The sequence below is a fragment of the Vidua macroura genome, chromosome 26 (assembly GCF_024509145.1).
Source record: "Vidua macroura isolate BioBank_ID:100142 chromosome 26, ASM2450914v1, whole genome shotgun sequence".
Classification (NCBI taxonomy): domain Eukaryota; kingdom Metazoa; phylum Chordata; class Aves; order Passeriformes; family Viduidae; genus Vidua; species Vidua macroura.
Genome location: NC_071596.1, coordinates 3,341,212 through 3,362,084, shown reverse-complemented (window position 1 = coordinate 3,362,084; position 20,873 = coordinate 3,341,212). Strand labels below are relative to the sequence as shown.

The following is a 20,873-nucleotide window of genomic DNA, read 5'->3' as shown; positions in this document are numbered from 1 at the left end:
AGCTCTGCTCTCTGTGCAGCCCCCTGCTCGCTCACAGGGAAACAAAGTGTTGTTCTCCCCATAACAATCCTCTGGTGCATCGCCTGCACGGAATAATTGGATTAAAAAGGTTGATGCTGGGGTCTCAGAGGACACAGCCCACTTTGCACAAGTCTTCTCTTGGCCCTCTCACAAGGGGATGTTCCCTGCACTGGAGGGGAGGGACAGCCAGATGTGACATGAGAGCACTGGGGATCTCAGCGAGTGGACAACAGCAAACAGCTTAAAAACATCATTCAGGTTTGCAGGATGGAATAGGTATAAATGGTTTGCACAATTAAACTCACAGTTGCTAAAAGGGAGTACCTGAGTTCAGCATTTAACATTCCAGGACCTTTTTTATGTGTTTCCACATCACAGGGATGCACTGGGAGGGTCGGGGCTGTGAGAGAGTCTAGAACTGTGTGCAAACACAAATTGAGGTTTTCTTCATGTTTTAGCCATTCCTCTGGATTAGAACTAACTAATTCAATGTATAGACTAAATTAAAGTCTAGCAACTCCTAATCTGTGCTAAAGAATGAACCCAAAGGGTCCTGATGCTGAAAAGGAATGATGATGATGATGATGATGATGATGATGATGATGATGATGATGATGATGGCTGTGTCAGACCAGGTACCCCCCACCCCAGTGTCACTATCTTGCTGAGAAAGGCCCTCAAAAAGCTGTTCCAGAACACTGAGTTGTAGGGGTGTTAATAAGCTTCAAATATTCCTGGAAAATGTCTTCACGTGGACTTTTATGGTGTGAAGTGAAAACTGCCAGCAAGCAGAAGAGCAGCTCTGAAAAACCTCCCTGATCAGCGTGAGGCTGAGGAGAACGTCTGGGGTCACCCAGGGAGGAGATTAGGTGGGATCCCAGAGGACCAGGAGAGCTGTGGGACAAGCAGGAGGGAGAGGAGGGAATTCCCTGGAGCCGTGGAGAGTCTCAGGCTGGCCCAGGGAGAAAGAGGGGACCTGGTCAGAGATTTCAGGGCACCTTGAACGTGCAGAGTCTGCAGAGCCAGCTCTGAGCTGCTCAGGAACCCTCTGGAGCCACTGGAATGGAGCAGCCAGAGTGAATCCCATCCTTTACCCACCACAGTTTGCTCTTCCAACCCTCCAAGATGTATGGGACAGGCCAGGTGGTGTTTGTAGCCTCCCCCTGAGCTCTGAAATCCCCAGCCCGATTTCCAGCATTACATCTTTTGGGTTCAGAGCCACGGAATGGAAGAGCCCCTGCTCCCAGGAGATGATCTATTGCACAATGAATTACTTTAAAACCAAATTGTTACCCCACAGGGCAGGGATCACACGACTTAAAGAGATGTTAACAAGCCGTGACAAACCTCTGGCATTAGAATTTTCAGGCAAGCTGTTCTGCATCTAAGGCAGTCATTAAGATCACACAGCATCTGAAAAATGAAGGATACAGCGATGAGTAACCCCTCTCTGCTCCACTCCAGAGACCTGCCCATAGGAAGCAGGGCTGTGATTTGCACACTATCTGAACCTGATTATGGCTAATTTTTTGCATACAGAGCATGGAAAGGATCCTGGCTGAGGCATGGAAAATATGTGGCCACATGAGTCATTCTGCAATGGTTCATAAATCCTGAGAGAATCACAAAAGCAAAACATCTAACATTGCATCTTCCCTCTCCCTGCCAGTGGAACTCCACCTCTTGACACGCTCGGCACAAGGATGTGGGAATATGGTGAAAGCAAAGGAAATAGGATCATTTTCTCCTTGGAATAGAAGAATCTCATCAAACAGCAGCCAGGCTCAGATTTGCAACCTTCACAGAAGAGGCCATTCATGAGGCGAGGAGAGAGAAACGAGTTGCTCCTCAGGTTGCCAAGCCAAATTTACAGTTCCTACTGCCTGGGCTCCAGCTCCTGTCCTTCCTTCCTTCCCTGCAGAGCCAGGCAAGGACTGCAGAGAACAGCCCAAAGCCCAGCACCCTCCCAGCCATGACCTCCTGTCCCACTGGCCCGTGCACGTGGTGGCCAGGGCCACACTGGGGCTCTGACTTGGGAGATGGGAGAGGATTTGGGAGCTTCCCAGAGCTGCTGTGCAGAGCAGAGCACAGAAGGGACCTGCTCTGGGGGTTAGAGCAGGGGGGACCTGGCAGCAAAGGATCTGAAGGCTCAGTGACCCTCTGCCAGTCCCTGTTACAGCATCCAAGTTGTCTGGGCACAATCAGCAGCTCCACGTGCTGCTCTGAGTTCTTATCCCAGGCAGAGTGGGGATTGTGCAGGGTGGGACTGCTCAGCTCTGGGAAAAAGTGGCTTTTTGTGGGGCAGGAGTGGCTGGAGCTCCCCATTATCTCCCCAACAGCAGGGCCTTCCTGCGTGCCCTCTGCAGGCCCCTTTCCTTTCCTGCTGCGAGGAGCTGCTCTCCCTGTCCCAGAGGTTTATCAGCGGAAGCAAAGTGTCTCCCTCTCTCTGCCACTCGCCCTTGGTGTCTCATGGTGCTCCTGCTGCTGCTTTCCAGTGCAAAGAGCTCCAACCCAGAGGACTTTTAACCATCCTCTGCAGCAAAAGGTGCAGGAGCTTGGTGCTGTTTAGCCAGGAAGGAGAAGCAGGAATAAAAGGGAATAAAAGGGAACTCTGAAGGGCCCAACCTGATCTGGAGGCTGCAAGGCTGACACTAAAACCGTTCCACTGCCAGAACACGAGTCTGCAGGAGCCCCCTGGAATCACTGGGAGATCTGTGTGGTCTGCAGCTCTGGTGTCTGGGATATCTCCCTCTTTGTAGTACCAGCAAATGTCGTGGCTCAGGCTTTAGGAAAAGACCTCAGCTCAGCCACAGAGCCACTCAGGTCTCTGCAGTGGGAGGATGCTCAGCATTCCCACGGGCAGAGGTGCGTGGGTTCTGTTTATGTGCAGACTGCACCAAACCCCACCACATTTGTTATTTCCAGGAATATTCAGGAGCAGGAAGGAGACCCAGATGAGTCACTTGAGCCATCATCTCACGCTGAGGATGTAGTGCAGCCCTAAAACACTTGGGGCCTGGATGAACAAGCCCCTCCCAGTCCCACTCTGACGCCGGGGGTGTCCAGCCTGAGCTGCTGTGGTGCCAGCCCCTCCATCCCCTCATCCCGCCCGGGTCTGCCCCGTTCCTTCCGAGAGTTAAGGACAGCAGGAGGAAATGCGTAAGCAGGGTCCCTGCTGCTGCTGCTCCCACACAGCCCTGGCCCTGGGCTGTGCACAGAGCCTGCACTGCCATGGGGACCCTTGGGAGCAGGCAGCTCCTGCTCTGCTGTGCCCTCTGGGGACTCTGCCTGGCCTCGGACTACGATGGTGAGTGTCTGCTTTGGGGGCAAAGCTGCTGCTTGTTGAAGTGCTGGGTGTTTGGACCTTTGTAAGATCCCTGGAAACTCATTTTTAATGAGTTCACATGGGAGGATGCTCTGATAGAGCTTTGTGTGGGCTCTTGTTGAAGCAGGAGGTTGACAGAGGTGATACAGCAGAGAAAGAAGCTGGGGTGGAAGAAACTAGAAAGAGAAAGGAAAAATAGAGGAGCAATAAACCAGAAAGGACTCAAAAGCTAAATCTTCAGCTAATTATACACCCAGAGCCACAACTTTACACTGGAGTGGCTCCAGAACTTCAGATTGTTGTGAAAGCCTGGCAGAGGAATTGTTCTCTGGATTCCCAGGCCTGTTCATGGCTGTACATGGGAATTTCCCTCTGGATTCCCAGACCTGTTAATGGCTGTACAGAGGAATTTCCCTCTGGATTCCCAGGCCTGCTGATGGCTGTAGAGCATCACAGTCCATTGAGAGCTGTGGGAAACCACAGGGCAAAGGAATCAGGGATGTTCTCAGAAAGGTGGCTGAGGGTGGCTCCTGCACACCTAACTCTGCCAGCCAGCTTTTTCTGCCTGTCACTCAACAGCCTTTCCAGAACATTCCCAGCTGTAGAGACCCCAAGAGAAAGGACAAAGGGCAGCCTTTGGGGTGAGCTGTGTGCGCAGCCTCCACAGAGACTCCAGCTTAGTGAGGAAGAGGCTGAGTGAGGAAGAGGCTGAGTGAGGAGCAGGCTGAGTGAGGAAGAGGCTGAGTGAGTAACAGGCTGAGTGAGTAACAGGCTGCCTTCCTCACAGATTACTCTCAGAACAGCACCAGCGAGCAGGCCAGCACACCAGAGGTCACCCCATGTCCCCGAGCCATCCCGGGGGACCAGGCCACGGTCAACAACGTCACCTACCTGCTGATCCCCGAGGCCACCCGCGCCCAGCTGGGCAGCGCCGTCACCGTGCGGCTCATCCCCTGCCTCTACAGCCTGGTGCTCCTGCTGGGGCTGCCGGCCAACGCGCTGGCCCTCTGGGTGCTGGCCACCAGGGCCGAGCGCCTGGCCTCCACCGTGTTCCTGATGAACCTGGCCGCCGCCGACCTGCTGCTGGTCTCCGTGCTGCCCTTCAAGATCTCCTACTATTTCCTGGGCAACCACTGGCCCTTCGGGGAAGGGCTGTGCCGCCTCACCACGGCTCTCTTCTACGGCAACATGTATTGCTCCGTGCTGCTGCTCACCTGCATCAGCGTGGACCGCTACCTGGCCGTGGCTCACCCCTTCTCCTCCCGCGCTTTCCGCACCCCCAGCTTGGCCGCCGGCACCTGTGCCGCGGTCTGGCTCTGTGCCGCTGCCCTGACACTGCCCCTGACCCTGCAGCGGCAGTCCTACCCCCTGCTCGGGGCAGGCCTCACGCTGTGCCACGATGTCCTGCCCCGGCACGAGGACGACGGCTTCTACTTTTATTATTTCGTGGTGCTGATCTCCTGCGCCTTCCTGCTGCCGCTGCTGCTGCTGGCGCTGAGCTCGGGCGCGGTGCTGCGCGTCCTCCTGCGCGGGGGCGGCCGCTACTGCCACGCCGCCAAGCTCACGGCCCTCGTGCTCATCTCTCTCGTGGTTTTCTACGCCCCCAGCAACGTTCTCCTGCTCCTTCACTACTCCAGCCCCTGCTCCAGGCTGCACGGCCGGCTGTACCTCAGCTACATGGTCAGCCTGGCCCTCAGCACCTTCAACAGCTGCGCTGACCCCTTCATCTACTACTACGTGTCGGAGGATTTCCGGGAGAAGGTGAGGAGGAGAGTCTTCAGGGGCAGCAAAAAAACCACCACTTCCCTGAAGACCTCCAAGGAAACACTGCCCCGCTCCAAGCACTCGCTGGTGTGAGCCTCCAGCCCAGCTCCTGCTCCCAGGGCGCTCATCATGCACACAGTGGGGATAAGATGAATTCAACACTGGAATTCCACAAGTTTCGCCCAGAACAGCATTTCCCAGGAGCCAAGTGCTTTCTCCTGTCTGCACAGATAAGGATGAATAAACCCAGGCTGTGGGATTCTTTGCTCAGACAAGATGCTGAGTGCTGGACACATCCATCCTTTACTGGGACACTGCCTACAGCTTCTCAGCTGGTCACACACCACCAGGGATGTTCCTCCCCGTACAGCTGGGTCTGGTGTTCCTAACCCGGCTGCTCTCTGCCTGCTAGTCCTGCTCCTGGGTTCCTCACTGTTCTTAAATGCACATTCCCTTCCTTAAAACTGAAAAAGAGCCATCATTGCAAAACCAAATTTCTAAATGTTTCAAAATATTAACTAAACCAGTCTGTCAAAGGAGTGCAGAGTACTGGTCTGTGTAGCAAAAACATTCTTGGCTAGATTTGTAAGCAACCCCTCAGGAACATCAGCCCTCTGTTGGTAAAAGGTGTAAAAATCGCCTTCACTGATCCCTGGTTTTGCAAATCACCCTTGGCATCCATCATTTCTTTGAGGCAAAGGTTGTATTAATGGATTTTGTAAAAAAAAATGATGTCCCATGAAGGAAAATAGTAAAGTAGGAATGGAGCAAAGCCTCTAGTACTCCACACTTCCTTTGTGTAGTGTCACCCACAGCCAAAAGCAGGCTCTGATCAAAGAGGTGCTCAGGTTTGTTGTTTGTTGGAACCTGCTGCAAATCTGACAAAATGCAGCCTGCTCATCTCTCAGACACAACTGGGGCACAGCTCTGTGAGCAGCCAGGTAGAAAATGAGCAATAAACCTCTTTAGAGCTTCTTAATTCTTTAGTTTTCCCAGCACAGGCTTGACAACATAAAGCATGAATAAGAGGCAGAGAGGATTGTCTTAAAATCAGTTTTTAATAAAATATTTATCAGAATCTAAAACAAACACTTTTCTGGACTCAGACTTGCTAAGATGTGTGTGAACAAACCAACAACTGGTCAGAGAGCTGTTTGTGTGTACCTGTGGGGGCAAAAGGCAAAAGGTGGGGGAAACACAAAGCTGAGCTCTGGCTGCTGGGCACTCAGTCAGAAACAGCAGGGATGAAAAAAAACCCCAAAGCCAAAGCCAGGCTGGTAGAGGTTTTCTAAAGAGTTGCTCTATTCACAATAATGAAAACCAGGTTATTGTGCATTAAATGTCAACAGTCAGTGTGAGCAAAGCAAGTGCTGGTGTGTTGGGGATGTTCTTCAAGCAAGCTGAACATTCTTCTGGTATTTGCTTTCTACTGAGGCTGAGTAAGAAGGAGGGGAAGAGGCAAGACCAAAACACAGGACAAGAAAGAACAAGGGGAACTATTGCTTTAAAATAAATACCATGGTAATGATTACTCTGCATAATGTACAGTTACAAATATATAAATATTAATTTCCTTGAAAGGATTGCAAGCATCAATCACTGATAACTAGCACTGCTGCAGCTATTCAGTCACAGAACTTGATGGAACAAGAGATTTCTGTGTCTTACAAACCCACTGGCACTTTTCTCCTTTTGCAGTGAGGGACCATCAGGAAAAGGAAAGGAGAAACATCTCTCTGACAGAGGGAGGAAAAGTCTCTAAGCCAGGAACAGCCCAAGGCAGCAGCAGCAGCTGCTGGCCTTGCTGGCTTTGGCTTTCCAGCACCCAGCTGGTCTTTTCCTTGGTGGAAAAAACAATAAAACCAATCCTTCTCTCTAAACTGCCTGGCTGAGGTGCACAAAGTGGGAGCCTGAGGTGTCCTTGTGCTCTCAGGGACAGGAGGGAGACTGAGCAGAGCTGGGCCTAAGCCTGTGAAGGGCTTGGAGTCTGTTCAGCTGTGCTGTGTCCAGTGGTGCTCAGGGACCCAGTCCTACAGTTTCTGTATTCCAAGTAGGATGTTGAAGAATGGAGGAAAAACATTTTATGATTTTTCCCCTAGATAAGAATGAATGATGGTTACAAGAAACATGAACAGCAAATGTGGGACAGGGGAAAGCTCTGGACCCTCGGCTGGGGTGGAGAAGAGAGCAGAGACCTTCTCCTTTATCCCTGTGATGGGGGGAAAAGGCAACCACAGTGGTGGAACTGCAGGTTCCTTGATCAATTCCTTAAATAAAATCACCTTTTTTTTCTTTTTAGCCACAAAGAGGAGCTGGTTGAGTGCAGCAAGAGCTGGGGCAGGCAGAGGCTGCCAAGAGCAGAGGGACTGGAAGTGCCAAGGCTGGGGGTGAAGTCAGGATCCAGAAATCCTGTCACATCTCCTCCCACACACTGCCCTGCTCTGTCTGGCTCTGAGGACATTAAGGCTGCTCTGCCTTTGCCTTCTGAGGGTCCAGGGCTCTCTGGCTTTACTTTGAATTGTAAAACAGAAGCCAGACTCCTCTGCCTCGAGCACCGGCACAGAGATCCCTCAGACAAGGTCCTGATTGATGGGCTGGCACCACCAGCAGGAATTATTTACCTGGCAGCAACAGGGGGATGTCTGCATCTGGAATTAGGACATTACATGTCCCACAGCCTGAGGAAAGTCAAGAAAGCCAGGTTTAATTCTTGGCTGGAACTCCTCATCCTCACCTCCTCCATCCCCAGGGGGAGGTCTGAGTGCCCAAGGATCTGTGAGGGGACCAAGCAATTTAAAATGACTTCAAATATCTCTCCAGAAGCATTCACTGAGTGTACAGTGGGTGAGAGAGAGCAGGAAGGGAGAACCAGGAAGGGACTGAGGCATCCAGAACACAGGTCCTATCTCCTGGATGAAGCCAGTCACAGACATCACCAGGGTGACCAAATGCCTCGTCCTCCCAACTCACAGCACCAAACAGCTGCAGCCTGAACCAGCAAACAGCAGGGTTTGTATTGTGCAGTTTGCAGTTTTAGAAAAGGGAAAAAAAAAAAAAAAAAAAGAAAAAGAAAAAAGAAAAAAGGAATCTTGTTGCAGCTCACACTAGGCCTGTTATTTACCCAGGGATAAATATTGACTCAGTCCTGTGTGTGTATACAATAGCCAGTGCCTGCCAGGACAGTTGCTTGCAGGAGGTGGAATTTAGTTTAAAGGCATTTATTTACCTGCCAGGCAGGAATGCAGCTGCCAGGGTAAGGACAGGATCTGCCCCTGCACACCCCAGACGTGGGGCAGGACCCTCATTCCAGCAGGATCCTGGGAGCAGCCACGAGGGGAGGCTGGCAAAGCTGCCAACGAGGCAGCTCAGAAATTCCTGGGAACTTCAAGACCCAGACCTTCATCATGTCAACTGCATTCTGCAAATGTCTGGCCCCAGACAAAAAGGACTGGAAACTACACATGCCCAACCTCTGGGATACCTCCTGGTTGTCCCCATGTGGACATTTTTCTGGAATAAATTTGCCTTTATTCTGGAATGGAATGTCTATACTGGGATATATTCTTGTCATAGTTCCCGTGTAAACAAGCCTTAAAAATGAATGGAGCTGGGCTTTTTTTTTTTTCTGTTTCCATTCACCAATAAACACCCTCAAAAGGAGTTTCCACCCTGCTCTGGGTCCTGGTAACAATAGAAGTGGGAAGATAAAATATTAACACTATTTTGCAAGAGGCAATTGCATGTAACTCCTCCAAAGAGAACAATGCTGCTCCAGGCAGGAAGGGAAACTCAGAAATCTTGGCTCCTGCACTTTTGGAAACACAAAGCTTTTCTTTTTAAGTTTTGCCACGTTGCTTGGGGCAGGTCAGACCGAGGGAGTCCAGCCTGTGACACCAGGGATTGGTACTGGCCAGCAGAGCCAGGGCCTGGCCAGGCAGTACCAGGACCAGAACATGCTGTGCTGGATGCCAGTGGGAGCAAAATAAAAGGGGTTGGTGAAGTCAGGCAAACATTTAAAAGGGCTGTGCCTGGGCCAGGCTCATTTTCAAGCCAGGCTTTGAGGAGAAAGGGGCTGAGAAGGCTGCAAGCAGCCCCTGTCAGCACATAGTGCAACACAAAGGGGGCTCCCCCACCTCATCCCTGCCTCTGCTGAGGCTGCAAACAGCAGCAGACATGAAGCCTTTCAGCCCTGGCAGTGGATTTCAGTTTTCTCAGGTAAAATGTACCTCCCAAGAGCTTCCCTGAATTGTGGAGCCACAGGGAAGTGTTTCTCTCGTGGGTGCAGACTGATGGGCTGGGGAAGATGAGTAGCCTCTTGCTATGTCACAATTGGCAAAACACACTGATTTTTATTATTATAATTTGAGCAAAAAACTTCTCAGCCATCTTTCCTCACACAGCAGTTCAGCTAAGCACAAGGCCTGGACTTAGCTTCTAAGTGTAGCTGGGAAATGGCATTTGCAGAATATCCTGATAGCAGAGAAAACACTTAGGTTTGAATTCCAGCCCCTATTTTTCTCACCTAGAGGGCACAGCATATTGGTCTCTCATCACTGGAAGAGCTCCAAAGAGGATGCACAAGAAGGCAGGAAAATGGACAGAAAAATAACGCTGAGTGTCCCCCTTAGAGCTCCAAATCTGCCCCGTGGGGCAGCAAAGCCTACAGTTCTGAGGGCATCAGGAAGTAGTCATCATTCAGATTCTGTTCTGCAGCAGGTCGTCTGGAGGAACAAACTCATACAGGAGTCGATTCTGAGCCTCTTCTCTTTATTTAAATTATGTATTTCTGTGGGAAAGAGAACACAAGGAAGAAAAGTCACCTTGCTGTGATGCATCTTTGTGAGACATTGCTGAGCCTGGGCAGGGAAAAGCTGAAAAGGTCACAGAGCTGGAAGGGACCCTCAGGGATCAAATCCAACCCCTGACCCTGCCCAGCCACCCCACCAAGCCCACCCTGGGCAGCCCTGAGAGCGCTGGCCAAACGCTCCTGGAGCTCTGGCAGCCTCGGGGCCGGGACCATTCCCTGGGGAGCCTGGGCAGTGCCAGCAGCCTCGGGGGGAAGAACCTTTCCCTGAGCTCCATGCCAAGCCCTGGCACAGCTCCAGCCCTTCCTGGCCTCCTGTCCCAAAGCAAGATCTGTGTCCAATCCTCCTCCCCCCTTCATGAGACTGATGAACCTCCCCTGTGCTCCTCTGCTCCAGCTGAACACCCCGGGTGACAGATCACCCCATTCTCCTGGGGATGAAGCCACTGAGGCCCCAGAAGCCCCAGCAGGACCCCATTCCCACTGACCCCTTTTTGGGGAACTGGCCAGCAGAAGGTCAGCACAGGCTGGCTCAGAGCAGCCCCCTGCCCCGCTGTGGACTCACCATTCTGCAGGGGTGGCCTCGGCCTGGCTGCTGTCCCCTTCCCTGAAGGTGCTGGCCGTGCTCAGCTCTGCCACCACCTCGAACACGTCGCCCTCCACGGCGAAGGCATCGGGGTCGTACTCGTAGGAGTAGTAGGACAGGTCTGTGTGCAGGGGGGGCCCCTCCTCGGCTGCTGGAGGAACCAGAGCTGCAGGAGCTGCATGGCCACACAGCAGGGCAGGGCAGCAGGAGGAAGGGCTTTAGTCAGGGACACCAGGGAAAGGAGGCTGCAGGTGTCAGCACACCTGCACCTGTTTGCTGGGGTTCACAGGGGAGGGGAGAAGCTGCTGCAAAAGCAGAGTTTTCATTTCCCAATCCAAGAAACTGGAATAAAATGAAAGGAAAGTGGGGGAACAAAGAGTGGGGTAAAGGGGAAACAAGGAGGAAAAGACAAAACAAAGGGGGAAGGTAAATAAGGGTGGGGAAAGGAGGAAACAAGGAGGGGAAATGAGAAAAAAAGGGGGGGAAGAAGAAGAAACAAGGGGGGAGAAGAAGGAGAAACAAGGGGGGAAAGAAGGAGAAAACAAGGGGAGAAAGAAGGAGAAACAAAGGGAGGCAAAGGGCAATGTAGTTTGAAAAAATCTCCAAGTCTCCTTTTCCAGCATGGAACTAACTGAGGTGCTGAAGTTCAAACCCATCAGCCTGAGGGCTACACAAAGCAAGATAAAAGTGTCATGCAGAGGGCAGATGGCACAGGGGATTCACTCTGCACCCTGAAGATCTCTCCTCTGACTGGGCACCTCAGGTAAGGAGAGCCCCATCTGTATGGGGACATGTCCTGTGTGCCCTCAGCTGTGCATCATGTCATAAAACAAGTGACAAAGCTGGAGGGAGACCCTGAGGGAACAGCTCACTTGGTGACTGATCAGTGGAGGCAGCCAACTTCCTTTTCAGCCCAACAAGTGTGAAGGTTTTGAGGCCAGGAGCCCAGAGCAGAGTCATTGACTCCAGCCTGAATGAGGAGCCCCAGCACAGTCACATAACACTGAAATTTCCATCACTTTGTGCAGGGACAGACCCAGCACAGGCAGGAGTAGGAATTTCTCCTCTTCCCACTCCCTGCAGTCTGTGCTGACACTGGCAGGTCCCTCTCACAGCACACACCCCACTCACACCAGGCTGTGCCTCTGTGCTCCCTGTCCAGAGGGCAAAACTGCAAGATAAAACTTCTAGGAACAGCAGCAGATCTGTGTTTCCTAAACTGCTCCTCGAGCCAGCTCAGCTGTCCATCCTTCCTGTTTGCTCTGTGTGTGCACTGCTCTAATCCAAAGCAAAGCAAGCACTGAGGCAGAATTATTGCAGGGAGGAAAAGTCCCCCGCCCGCCCAAAGCTGGCTTTATTTAAAGAGAACACTCATCAAGGCCTTTGAAAATGTTTGTTCTCTAGAAATAAAATATCTGAAGGATCTTCCCTGTTGCCTCCCACATCCTCCCAGCACTGGGCAGGGGAGTCAGGCTCTGTTCACTCCTTCTTGGCCTCCTCCCTGTGAGAACCTGCCAGACCATGAGCTCCTTCTATGAATGGGTGATTGCTGTCCACCAGGGCTGGGATGAACATCACAGGCCTGACTCTTCCCAGGAATTCAGTGCTGGAGCCCAAGCAAAGAGCACAGGCCGGCGTTTCCTGCTGCACACAAACCACTCCCCCAGCCCCACATGTTTGTGCCAAGGCCAATGTTTGCTGAGCAGTGATGGGGGGAGAGGAAAAACGGCCCTGTGCCAGTTCAATCAATCCTGAAAGAGCTGCAGCCCTGTGGGGAACACACCAGCCAGGGAATTTTGGGGATGACTCCACCTGGAAGCAGAGCTCAGGCTGGTGTTCCTGATGGGAGCTGGTGCAGGTTAGGTTTAGGCATTTAATTAAAAAAAAACAAAAAAAAACAAAAAAACAACCCACAAACAAAACACCACCAACAAACAAAAGTGTCATAACTCCACCTAGGACTTTCTTCCAGTTCCAGCCATTGGCCCTTTCTGATTGCTGGAGCAAAACTGTGCAAAGGACACGGCTGTGGGGAGAGGCAGGGGGCCAGAGAGCTGAGCCTGGGGGGGCTTCCTGCTCACAGCAGCACTGATACCCCAACACTGCTGCCCTACACACTTGGATGCTCTTTTCCACCAAATCCATGCAGAATCACAGCACTCTGATGGCAACATATTGTCCTCCAACATCTGTGGCTGTGCCTTGAGTGCCTTTGGCAGAGATTCAGGCAGTTTCAGAAGAGAGTTAGTGATCTGTGGAAGCAATCAAAGCACCACTTCATCACAGAGACACTGTCAGAGCCACTGGGGATCCCACAGGCTCTGAAATCCACCCAGATCCCTGTGGCCAAGGAGTGACAAGGATCTCGGGGAAGCCACAGTCAGAAATTCAGTGAGAGCCCAGTTAGTAACTCAGCTCCTGCTCCAGGGTTTTCTATCCAAACAAATATTGCAGCAGGCCATGAAGGCACATGAGAACACCCAGAGCTGGGTCCACTCATCAAAATCCTGTTCCACCCTTTTGAGACTCAGCAATTCACCTGAGAAGGAACAGCTGAGGAAGGGGATTCACACAGGAGTTATTTCAGCTGAGTCCTGTCACCCTGCAAACTTCCTTGGCAATCAGAGGATCCCACCCATCTGTTCAAAAAAAGTTTTAAGGTCAAACCTCAGCCATTCTGCCTCTCTGCAGACTTTGAGAAGGCATTTTAAAATGTTCTGACAACAGCAACAGTGCTGCATCCTGACCTTTCAGGGCCATCTATGTTCAATTGCTCATCTTGAACAGCTGGAATTTATTCCAGCAAACCCACTGGCGTGTGTGGAACTTCACTGTGGGTCTGTGTGTGCCAGAGGGAGCCCCAACACATCCTGCAATTCCCACTGATGGCTGGGAGGCAGCTGCTTGTTCCCACTGCTGGGTAACACAGACAAGACCTCAATTAAAGCATCCATCAGCCCAAGCTGAGCTGCACCAGTCTCATGGCAAACACAGGAGGCTCCCAGACAACACAAACACCACGTGCCTCTCTGAGAACCCAGCATTTCCTGCAGATTAACACACCCAGTTGGTTTTACACCGACCTGCCCTAAGCTTGATTCGGCTCCTGGAGTTTTGCATCCTTTTAGGAAGTCCCAGATTTAGGCACGGCTCAGCAGAGCCCTTGCTGGAGCACCTGAGCCGACTTAACCCCATCACATGCTCCAGCAGCACCGAGCCCAGGAGAGCCTGGCTGAGGAGGGGCTCATTCATCTGCTGCACTTTGATTCATGTCCCGTGTGCTTGACCTGAGAGGAGCCCAGAGGATTAATGAAAATCACATGCTGGGCCCTTTTCCTGGTGCAGGATTTAGTCAGTTTGATTCCTGAATGCTCACTCTGCCATGGCTGCTCCCAGCTCAGCATCCTCCTGCCAGCAATTTGGGCCCTCCCAGATCCCAGGACAAAGCCAGCTCCAAGTGCTCGTGCTTTGACAAACATCCTTACGGCACTCAAGTTTGTCCATCTAAAATCTGCATTACAATGCCACACAAAATAATCAGATTTTCCCCTTTTGCTCCTTCTGAGCCAGCACTGTTTCTGTCAATTCAGAACAGAAAACACAGAGGGATTTTCTTTTGACTTCAATGCAGATTATTACAGAAACTCTTGTTCTGAACATTTTTTGGATCGTGGGTTACCATTAAGCTCCGTAATTTTTTTCCCCCCAGGTAATCATATCCAATTTTTATTTAAAAATAATCTAATGGCAGCCCCATTTTTGTAGACCTTGGTATGGCCTCACATTCCAGCAGTGCCCAAATGAAACAGTTTGGGAATGCTGCTTGAAAGGGTTCAGATGGCAAATTTTCCACGCTGAGCATGAGGCATGTGTATGGAATAAAAAGCAACAAGATACAGATATATTCACAATAAGTACAGGAAAAAAAAAAAAAGGCAGGAAAGTAGTAGAGACATGAAACACTAAGACTGAATGACCATTAGAAAATGTCATAATGGAATATTCACCATGTTTTTGCACCTTAATAAGAAAACTGTCCATCAGCTGCTGTCAGAAAGGACAGAACAGGATGGTGTGTCATGCTGGAGATGTGTTACTCTGACTCTGGTGCACAAGGAGGACATGAGGAGCCACAGAGCTCCTGAACTTTAATTCTCCTGAAGAATTAAACTGGTTTTACCAATTTGTTGGGAGAGTTGGAGGCCAGGGGAAAATTAATGAGTGGAAAGCAGCCAGGAAAAATCTAGACCAGTTTATTTACTAGAAACAGCATGAAACAAACTATTCTATTGACCCTCCACTGCTTCTTGGTGAGATTTATTGTGAGCCATGAGCAAGTTCGACACAAGTCTTGGAAAAAAGTGCATGAACATAAGCACCAAATAAAATGAGCAGCCAAATTCCTGGCTACTCCATCCACTGACCTTAACATTTTTGTTCACTAAGGCTCTTTATTCCAATCAGCAGTTCTGAGAGAACCAAGACTGCCAGCTCCATTTTTGCACAGAACTGCAGGGACAAAGTTAATCCACCTGGATTTGAGTCTTTGCAGTGGTTTGGGCTGTTGTCACGTCCTGCTCAGATGTTTGTTGGAGCATATTACATCAGCCTGGCTTTTAATGGGATCTTTCCAGCTTAGTAGTGGAAGAAAAGATCACAGAGAGTTTGTTGTTCAAACACAGCAAGGCTGAGAAAATAGGAGGGTTGGCTGTCCACTCCTACAAACAATTATCTGAATCCTGCAGGTGCTGAGCTGAGCAGGATTCCTGCATGATTTCCTGAAAGGAAAAGGACTAGGAGAGCTGTCTGCTACTGAATACCTCTCATCCTCAGTCTCCTTGACCTCTTTATCTTTTTTCTGATTTCTGAATATTCTGTCTTTTCTATAAGATGGAGAAATCCAGCATCTTTATTTAAAATGTGCTTGAGAGCCACCTGTACTTAATACAGAGATAGGACAAACTTTAACCTTAGTTAAGAAAGTCTTTGGATAAATGCAAAAGTATTGCATTACCTGCTGGAGTCTGGGGAACACTGGGCTGCTCAGCTGTGTGGGAGTGTGTCTCCCTTTCTTCTGGTAAATTCTTGGCTGCAAATACAAAGAAAAATAAACTAATTTGTCATGTAATTCATTAATAATGCATCTCTAGAAAAGGTTTGCATTTCCAGAGGTGGCATAATCAGTTCCCTGATACACTACACACCTTGAAAGTCCATGCAGAATCTCCAAAGCATGTTACATTTCATGGATTTAATTTATATCCAGGAGTATTCACTTCAGATCAAACAGTATCACTAATTTTCTCTTCAATTCATTCTGACTGGTAAAACATGTATTCATGAGAACAGAAAACCAGCTATTTCAAGCTGAAAAGCAGCTACCCTTATCACTTAATCAGCTGTACTATGAACAGCAAAATAACACAGAGCAAGTTCAGAATTCTCCTCCTTTCCCTACCACACGTACGGAATATCAACTTGCTCGAATGAAGATTTGTAACATCCTGCAGCTGAACCACGACAGAAAAGGGAAGTAAATGAAACCTACAGGCAGCACACTGAGACATGGGCATCTGCTCTATCCTGGTGTTGTTCCTGCACGATGCCACCTCCATCTGGCAGTGGTTGGGGTAGATGTGGCCATCAGAGCCACACACGGGCTCGCCGTCGTAGCCGCAGTCCCGCGAGCACAGGCACTGCTCGAAGTACTCGTCCTCCAGGCAGCCAAAGATGTTGTTGCAAGGGCCAGAGTGGGCAAAGCCTGGGGATTAAACAAATCCCAGTCAGTTTTGCACAGCACGGGGAAGGTGGAATGGAAATATTTCACTGATCATCCGTTTTTATGTTGAATTCTTGAAGATTTCTAAGAGGGATTTACAAAGTTGAGAGAATTAAAAGCTCTGGGAACAAAGTTGCCTTTTTGAAAGAGCCATGGTGCAACAGCTTCCTGACTTGGGATAAAGCAACTGTTTTTTGGCCACAGAGCACAGAAAGGAACAACAGCATCTGGGGCAGTTTATTCCTTTCACGGATGTATGAAATTGTTCAATCTTCCTACAGTTAATTGTGGAACTCCACTGCAAAATATTGGAGAGAAAAAAACCCCCAAATTGCACAGTAGGGATTTTTTACCTCCTCTTTTACTGATACATGTCCCCATGTCCAGGTACTTCCAGAATTAGACATTTTATCTGGCCTCTGAAGCAAATCACAGTCACTTTGGTGCCTGAAGATCACCACTGCTGTTTGTCATGACTTTAATACTGCAACTCACCCCCCAAACCTTTGTGGAACTTCCACTAACAGAGAGAGCGAAATATAACATTTGTCTAAATATAATTTTGAGCTCATAACAGTTGTGGGTCTCGTTTTTCCTAGAGATCTGTGTGGTTTTGGGGTAACTCACCAACCCACTGGCTGGCTGAGCTTTCCACCTCGTTGCAGGTTGGGCCATCGCAGAGCTCCCTGGCCAGGGGGCTGTTCTCACTCACGTTGTAGAAACGAGTGGCTTCAAAAGCTGCAGCAAGGGGGAGAAATCAGAGCTGAGCCTCCTGCCTGGAGATCTGATGGCAGCAGGGATCAAAGGGAAACAGGCACAAACCTGGCTCGTAGTAATCATACACTTTGATAGGAACAGGGGCTGTTTTCCCAACTATGTGCTCTCTGAAAGCTTGGAACTTCACACAGGTCATGCACTGGCTGGGAATCTGTGTGAAATGGTGTAAAAGACTCAGAAACTACACTTGAACTGAAGAGAAATGAACACAGCATGTGCCTCAAATGCCAAGCACAAAGGCACCTCCAATACTCCAAGTATAGGGACAGAGATAATGAATAAAAACCAAACAGGGTGAACTAAACCAGGATGCTTTGCTGACCTTTAAAACACATATTTGCCACAGAGCAATGGCAGACACTCCAGCTGTGTTCCCTGCCCACAACCACCAGACAATTTCCTGCTGCTGACCAAGCCAAGAGAGACCTCACCTTCCACTCTCAGGTCTGTGCTGTGAGATTTAATTATTCTGCATTTAGCACTGCTAGTTGTACCTGAAAATCAGTTTATTTCAAGGCAAAAATCTAAGTGATATCCACCCAAAATCACTCCATGGGCTGAAGTGAATCACCTGCCTCTGTTATACTTTGGTTTCCAAGCCACAGCCCCCCTCTGCAGCAAAAGAAACTCAAGCAAGAGGCCACTTAAAGCTGCAGGGTGATCCTCACCCCTGAGGGACCCCCAACACCCTGCCTCTGCCTCATCCCCTGCTTTTTTGCCTCTCATTACAATCCAACATAATTATAAGAAATAAAGCCATTACCTCATCAAAATAAAACAGGACTTTTCTTCCATCCACTTCATATCTTTTTAACCCAATTTGCTTGTTCATCAATAACTGGGGGTGGAAAAAAAATAAAAATCATCATGTTTAGTTTAATCTCATTTTATAGAAAACGGGTAGAAATGAGAGAATAAGTAACATTTCAGGCTGCTTAGAAAACTGATCAGACACTAAACTCCAGGGATTTCTTCCGCTGGAAAAGGGTGTTTCCATAAGAGAGGGAAAAGGCAAAGAGATTGAAGTTGCTGTCACATGAGTGAGGGGGAGAAGCCACCTGTGTCCCTGCCTGTGTCCTGCTGAGGAATTCTTGCATCAGGTGCATCAGCTGAGGGCTCTTCCTTATCCCCCTGGCACCCTGCTGATGCCTCATCCATGATCTCATGGAGCAGCTCCCAGATTGTTTGCAGTACCAAGGCTCCAGCAAGACCTCAGAGACCCCGAACCACTCAATGAAGTCTCTTATTTATTTACACCCCTCAGACCACCAGAGAACCTCACTGGGTATTGAAGGTCCCCTCCTCCCAGCAGCTGAAAAATCCAAAACATTCTTCTGCCAGGAAAATTAATCCTCACATTTGAAAAGAGCAGCCATTTGAAAGAGCCCCAGGCACCCTCCCTTTTGACAAATGGGGTCAGGCCAGGCCTCTGCTCCTCATCTCCTCTCCCTTCGAGGCCCAGGGATTTGGAATTTGGGGTTTGCATTGTACCAGGCAGGCCCACAGACCCACTTCTCCTGCTTTTTATCTAAGGAACATCTGAAAACCATCTAAGGGCTCTTCCCACATCTCCAAACCTTTATTTTAAATTTTCCAGAAGTTCCTCCTCTGATTTCTGCACTTGGAACATCTCAATACTGTGACTGTCCTGCCTGATCAAGCATTACTATTTTGATAATTTGTATTCAGAATGCATCTGGCACGCGGAAAATATCTAATACTGAAACTGGGGAGGATGAGGGTGTGTGGAAAAGGACTTTTGTGTTTTAATCAAAGTTTGGGGAACCAAGATAGGACCAGAGCACTCTATTCTGTATTTCTATTCTCTAAACTGTCCCATTACTTCAACCTGTGTCAGACAACCCCATTTGTAACAAAGGGATATTCTTGTGGTTTTGGTTTTTTGTTTTTTTTTTTTTTTTTGGGTTTTGTTTTGGTTTGGTTTTTTTGTTGTTTGTTTTGTTTTGTTTTTAATGTTCTTAAGTTACTTTGAGATTGTAGGCTAAAATCTCAGTGGAAATGGGAACAAACAATAATAATAGTAATAGTAGTAGTAGTAATAATAATAATTATTATTATTCTAATAATTATAACTGTAATTATTATTTAGAATTACACAAAACAAGCAGCATTGCTTCTTTCTAAACACTGAAATTTGCCCCAACCTGCCACCAGCAGCTTTAGCTGTGCCTCCCCTCAGCAGAGTGCTCCTACTTGTAAACCCCTGCTCCCCAGCTTCCTGCTATTCCTGTAACAAGCACAGCAACATGTGTTTAAAGTCCCACACAATATGGAAAGGGCCAATTTAATTTGTCCTTATAATTTTAGGGGCCTGCTGGTGGCTGTTATTACTCAGCAGTCCATGGCTGCAGACAGGCCTTTTATGAGGGCCTGGAGACGCCGGCGCCACCGGGAACTGCTGGGCTCAGCTAAAACTGCATTTTTCTGGTGAGGTTTGATATATCCCAGCCCGGGCTGACCTCCTGACCCTGTCGACATCCAGCATTATTAGGAGGATTTGTGGCCGGGGTGTGCACAGAGCCCTCATTAAGCAGCGCTGCCCTGGGGCTGCACGTGGGGCTGCTCCCAGCCTGGGCTCAGGGAAAAATCACAGAAAATCCTGATTTACAGCCCAGCCCCTCCTCAGCAGGGCAGGCAAAAGGCAGCAGGGGCAAAGGTGGGACTTGCCTCTGCTCAAGGTGGTGTCCAGAACGTGTGGTGAGGCTTCAGTGAGTGAATTTCGTGTTGGGCCCTCGTTTGGCAGCCGTGAAGAAATCCCAGGATGGTTTGGGTGGGAAGGGACCTTAAAATTCATCCAGTGCCACCCCTGCCATGGCAGGGACACCTTCCACTGGCCCAGGCTGCTCCAAGTGTGATGTATTGCATATAGAACACCTTTGTGAATAAAGGTGTGGGCCAGACTGAGGCTCGGGGCACAGGTTTTTAGAGAGACATCTCACTTGTGCTGGGTGCCAACAATACACACCCACTTCAGGTTGTGGAGTCTATTTATTTATTCCATGTATCGCTTCACAAGCCCTGTCCAGCCTGGCCTTGGGCACTGCCAGGGATCCAGGGGCAGCCACAGCTGCTCTGGGCACCCTGGGCCAGGGCCTGCCCACCCTGCCAGGGAACAATTCCTGCCCAATATCCCACAGAAATCTCCCCTTTTCCAGTGGGAAGCCATTCCCTGGGTCCTGTCCCTCCAGGCCTTGTCCCCAGTCCCTCTCCAGCTTTCCTGGAGCCCCTTCAGGCCCTGCCAGGGGCTCTGAGGTCCCCCTGGCAGAGGTGGATCAGGTGGGGTTGTATCTGCCTGTCCACAGATACGCTTGGGCTGTGTCACCACACTTCATTTTAGAGATGCAAAAGGGTTTCTGCAATAAAAACCCATGGAATTCAGTTCTTCAAGGGGAACATTCCTTCTTGAAGGTGCAAAATCCTTCCCAATTTAGGAAAATCTCCTGCTATTCTGATCTGTTATGGGAGCAGCAGAGCCCTCTGGGCTCACACACTTATGACAGGAATTCTTGGCACAGCTGTGGCTGCCCCTGATCCCTGGCAGTGCCCAAGGCCAGGCTGGACAGGGCTTGGAGCAGCCTGGGATGGTGGAAGGTGTCTCTGCCATGGCAGGGCTGGCACTGGATGGGTTTAAGGTCCCTTCCAACCCAAAACAGTCTGGGATTTACTGCAAATGAAGTGTTAGAGCACCCCACAGCCAGTTCCTTGTGGTACCAGCATCAGTGTCCCTTGGAGACAGCACATCCCCATGTTAATCATTTATTCCCAATTTTTCTCAGTGTTCCTCTGCTCAGAACAC

At 49.7% G+C, this 20,873-nt stretch overlaps 2 protein-coding genes across 5 annotated transcripts in view; one reads left to right on the top strand and one right to left on the bottom strand.

The window, feature by feature from the left end:
- Positions 1 to 3,197: 3,197 nt before the first annotated feature.
- On the top strand, positions 3,198 to 5,287 carry F2RL3 (F2R like thrombin or trypsin receptor 3). The gene is made up of 2 exons (XM_053999316.1): positions 3,198 to 3,328; positions 4,134 to 5,287. Exons 1-2 carry the CDS (start codon positions 3,253 to 3,255, stop codon positions 5,201 to 5,203), a joined length of 1,146 nt encoding a protein of 381 aa, XP_053855291.1. The 5' UTR covers positions 3,198 to 3,252; the 3' UTR covers positions 5,204 to 5,287.
- Positions 5,288 to 6,149: 862 nt separating this feature from the next.
- The window catches only part of CPAMD8 (C3 and PZP like alpha-2-macroglobulin domain containing 8), a 55,554-nt gene continuing 40,830 nt past the window's right edge, over positions 6,150 to 20,873 (bottom strand). For 2 of the 4 annotated variants that reach the window (XM_053999312.1, XM_053999313.1), the window contains exons 37-43: positions 17,820 to 17,894; positions 17,102 to 17,207; positions 16,907 to 17,017; positions 16,049 to 16,261; positions 15,515 to 15,589; positions 10,480 to 10,675; positions 6,150 to 9,896 (exon numbers count right to left, since the gene is read on the bottom strand). In XM_053999312.1, the coding sequence (XP_053855287.1) occupies position 9,896; positions 10,480 to 10,675; positions 15,515 to 15,589; positions 16,049 to 16,261; positions 16,907 to 17,017; positions 17,102 to 17,207; positions 17,820 to 17,894 (777 nt within the window). In that variant the 3' untranslated portion in view covers positions 6,150 to 9,895. The remainder of the gene's footprint in view (positions 9,897 to 10,479; positions 10,676 to 15,514; positions 15,590 to 16,048; positions 16,262 to 16,906; positions 17,018 to 17,101; positions 17,208 to 17,819; positions 17,895 to 20,873) is intronic. The other 2 variants (XM_053999314.1, XM_053999315.1) reach the window with 2 other exon arrangements.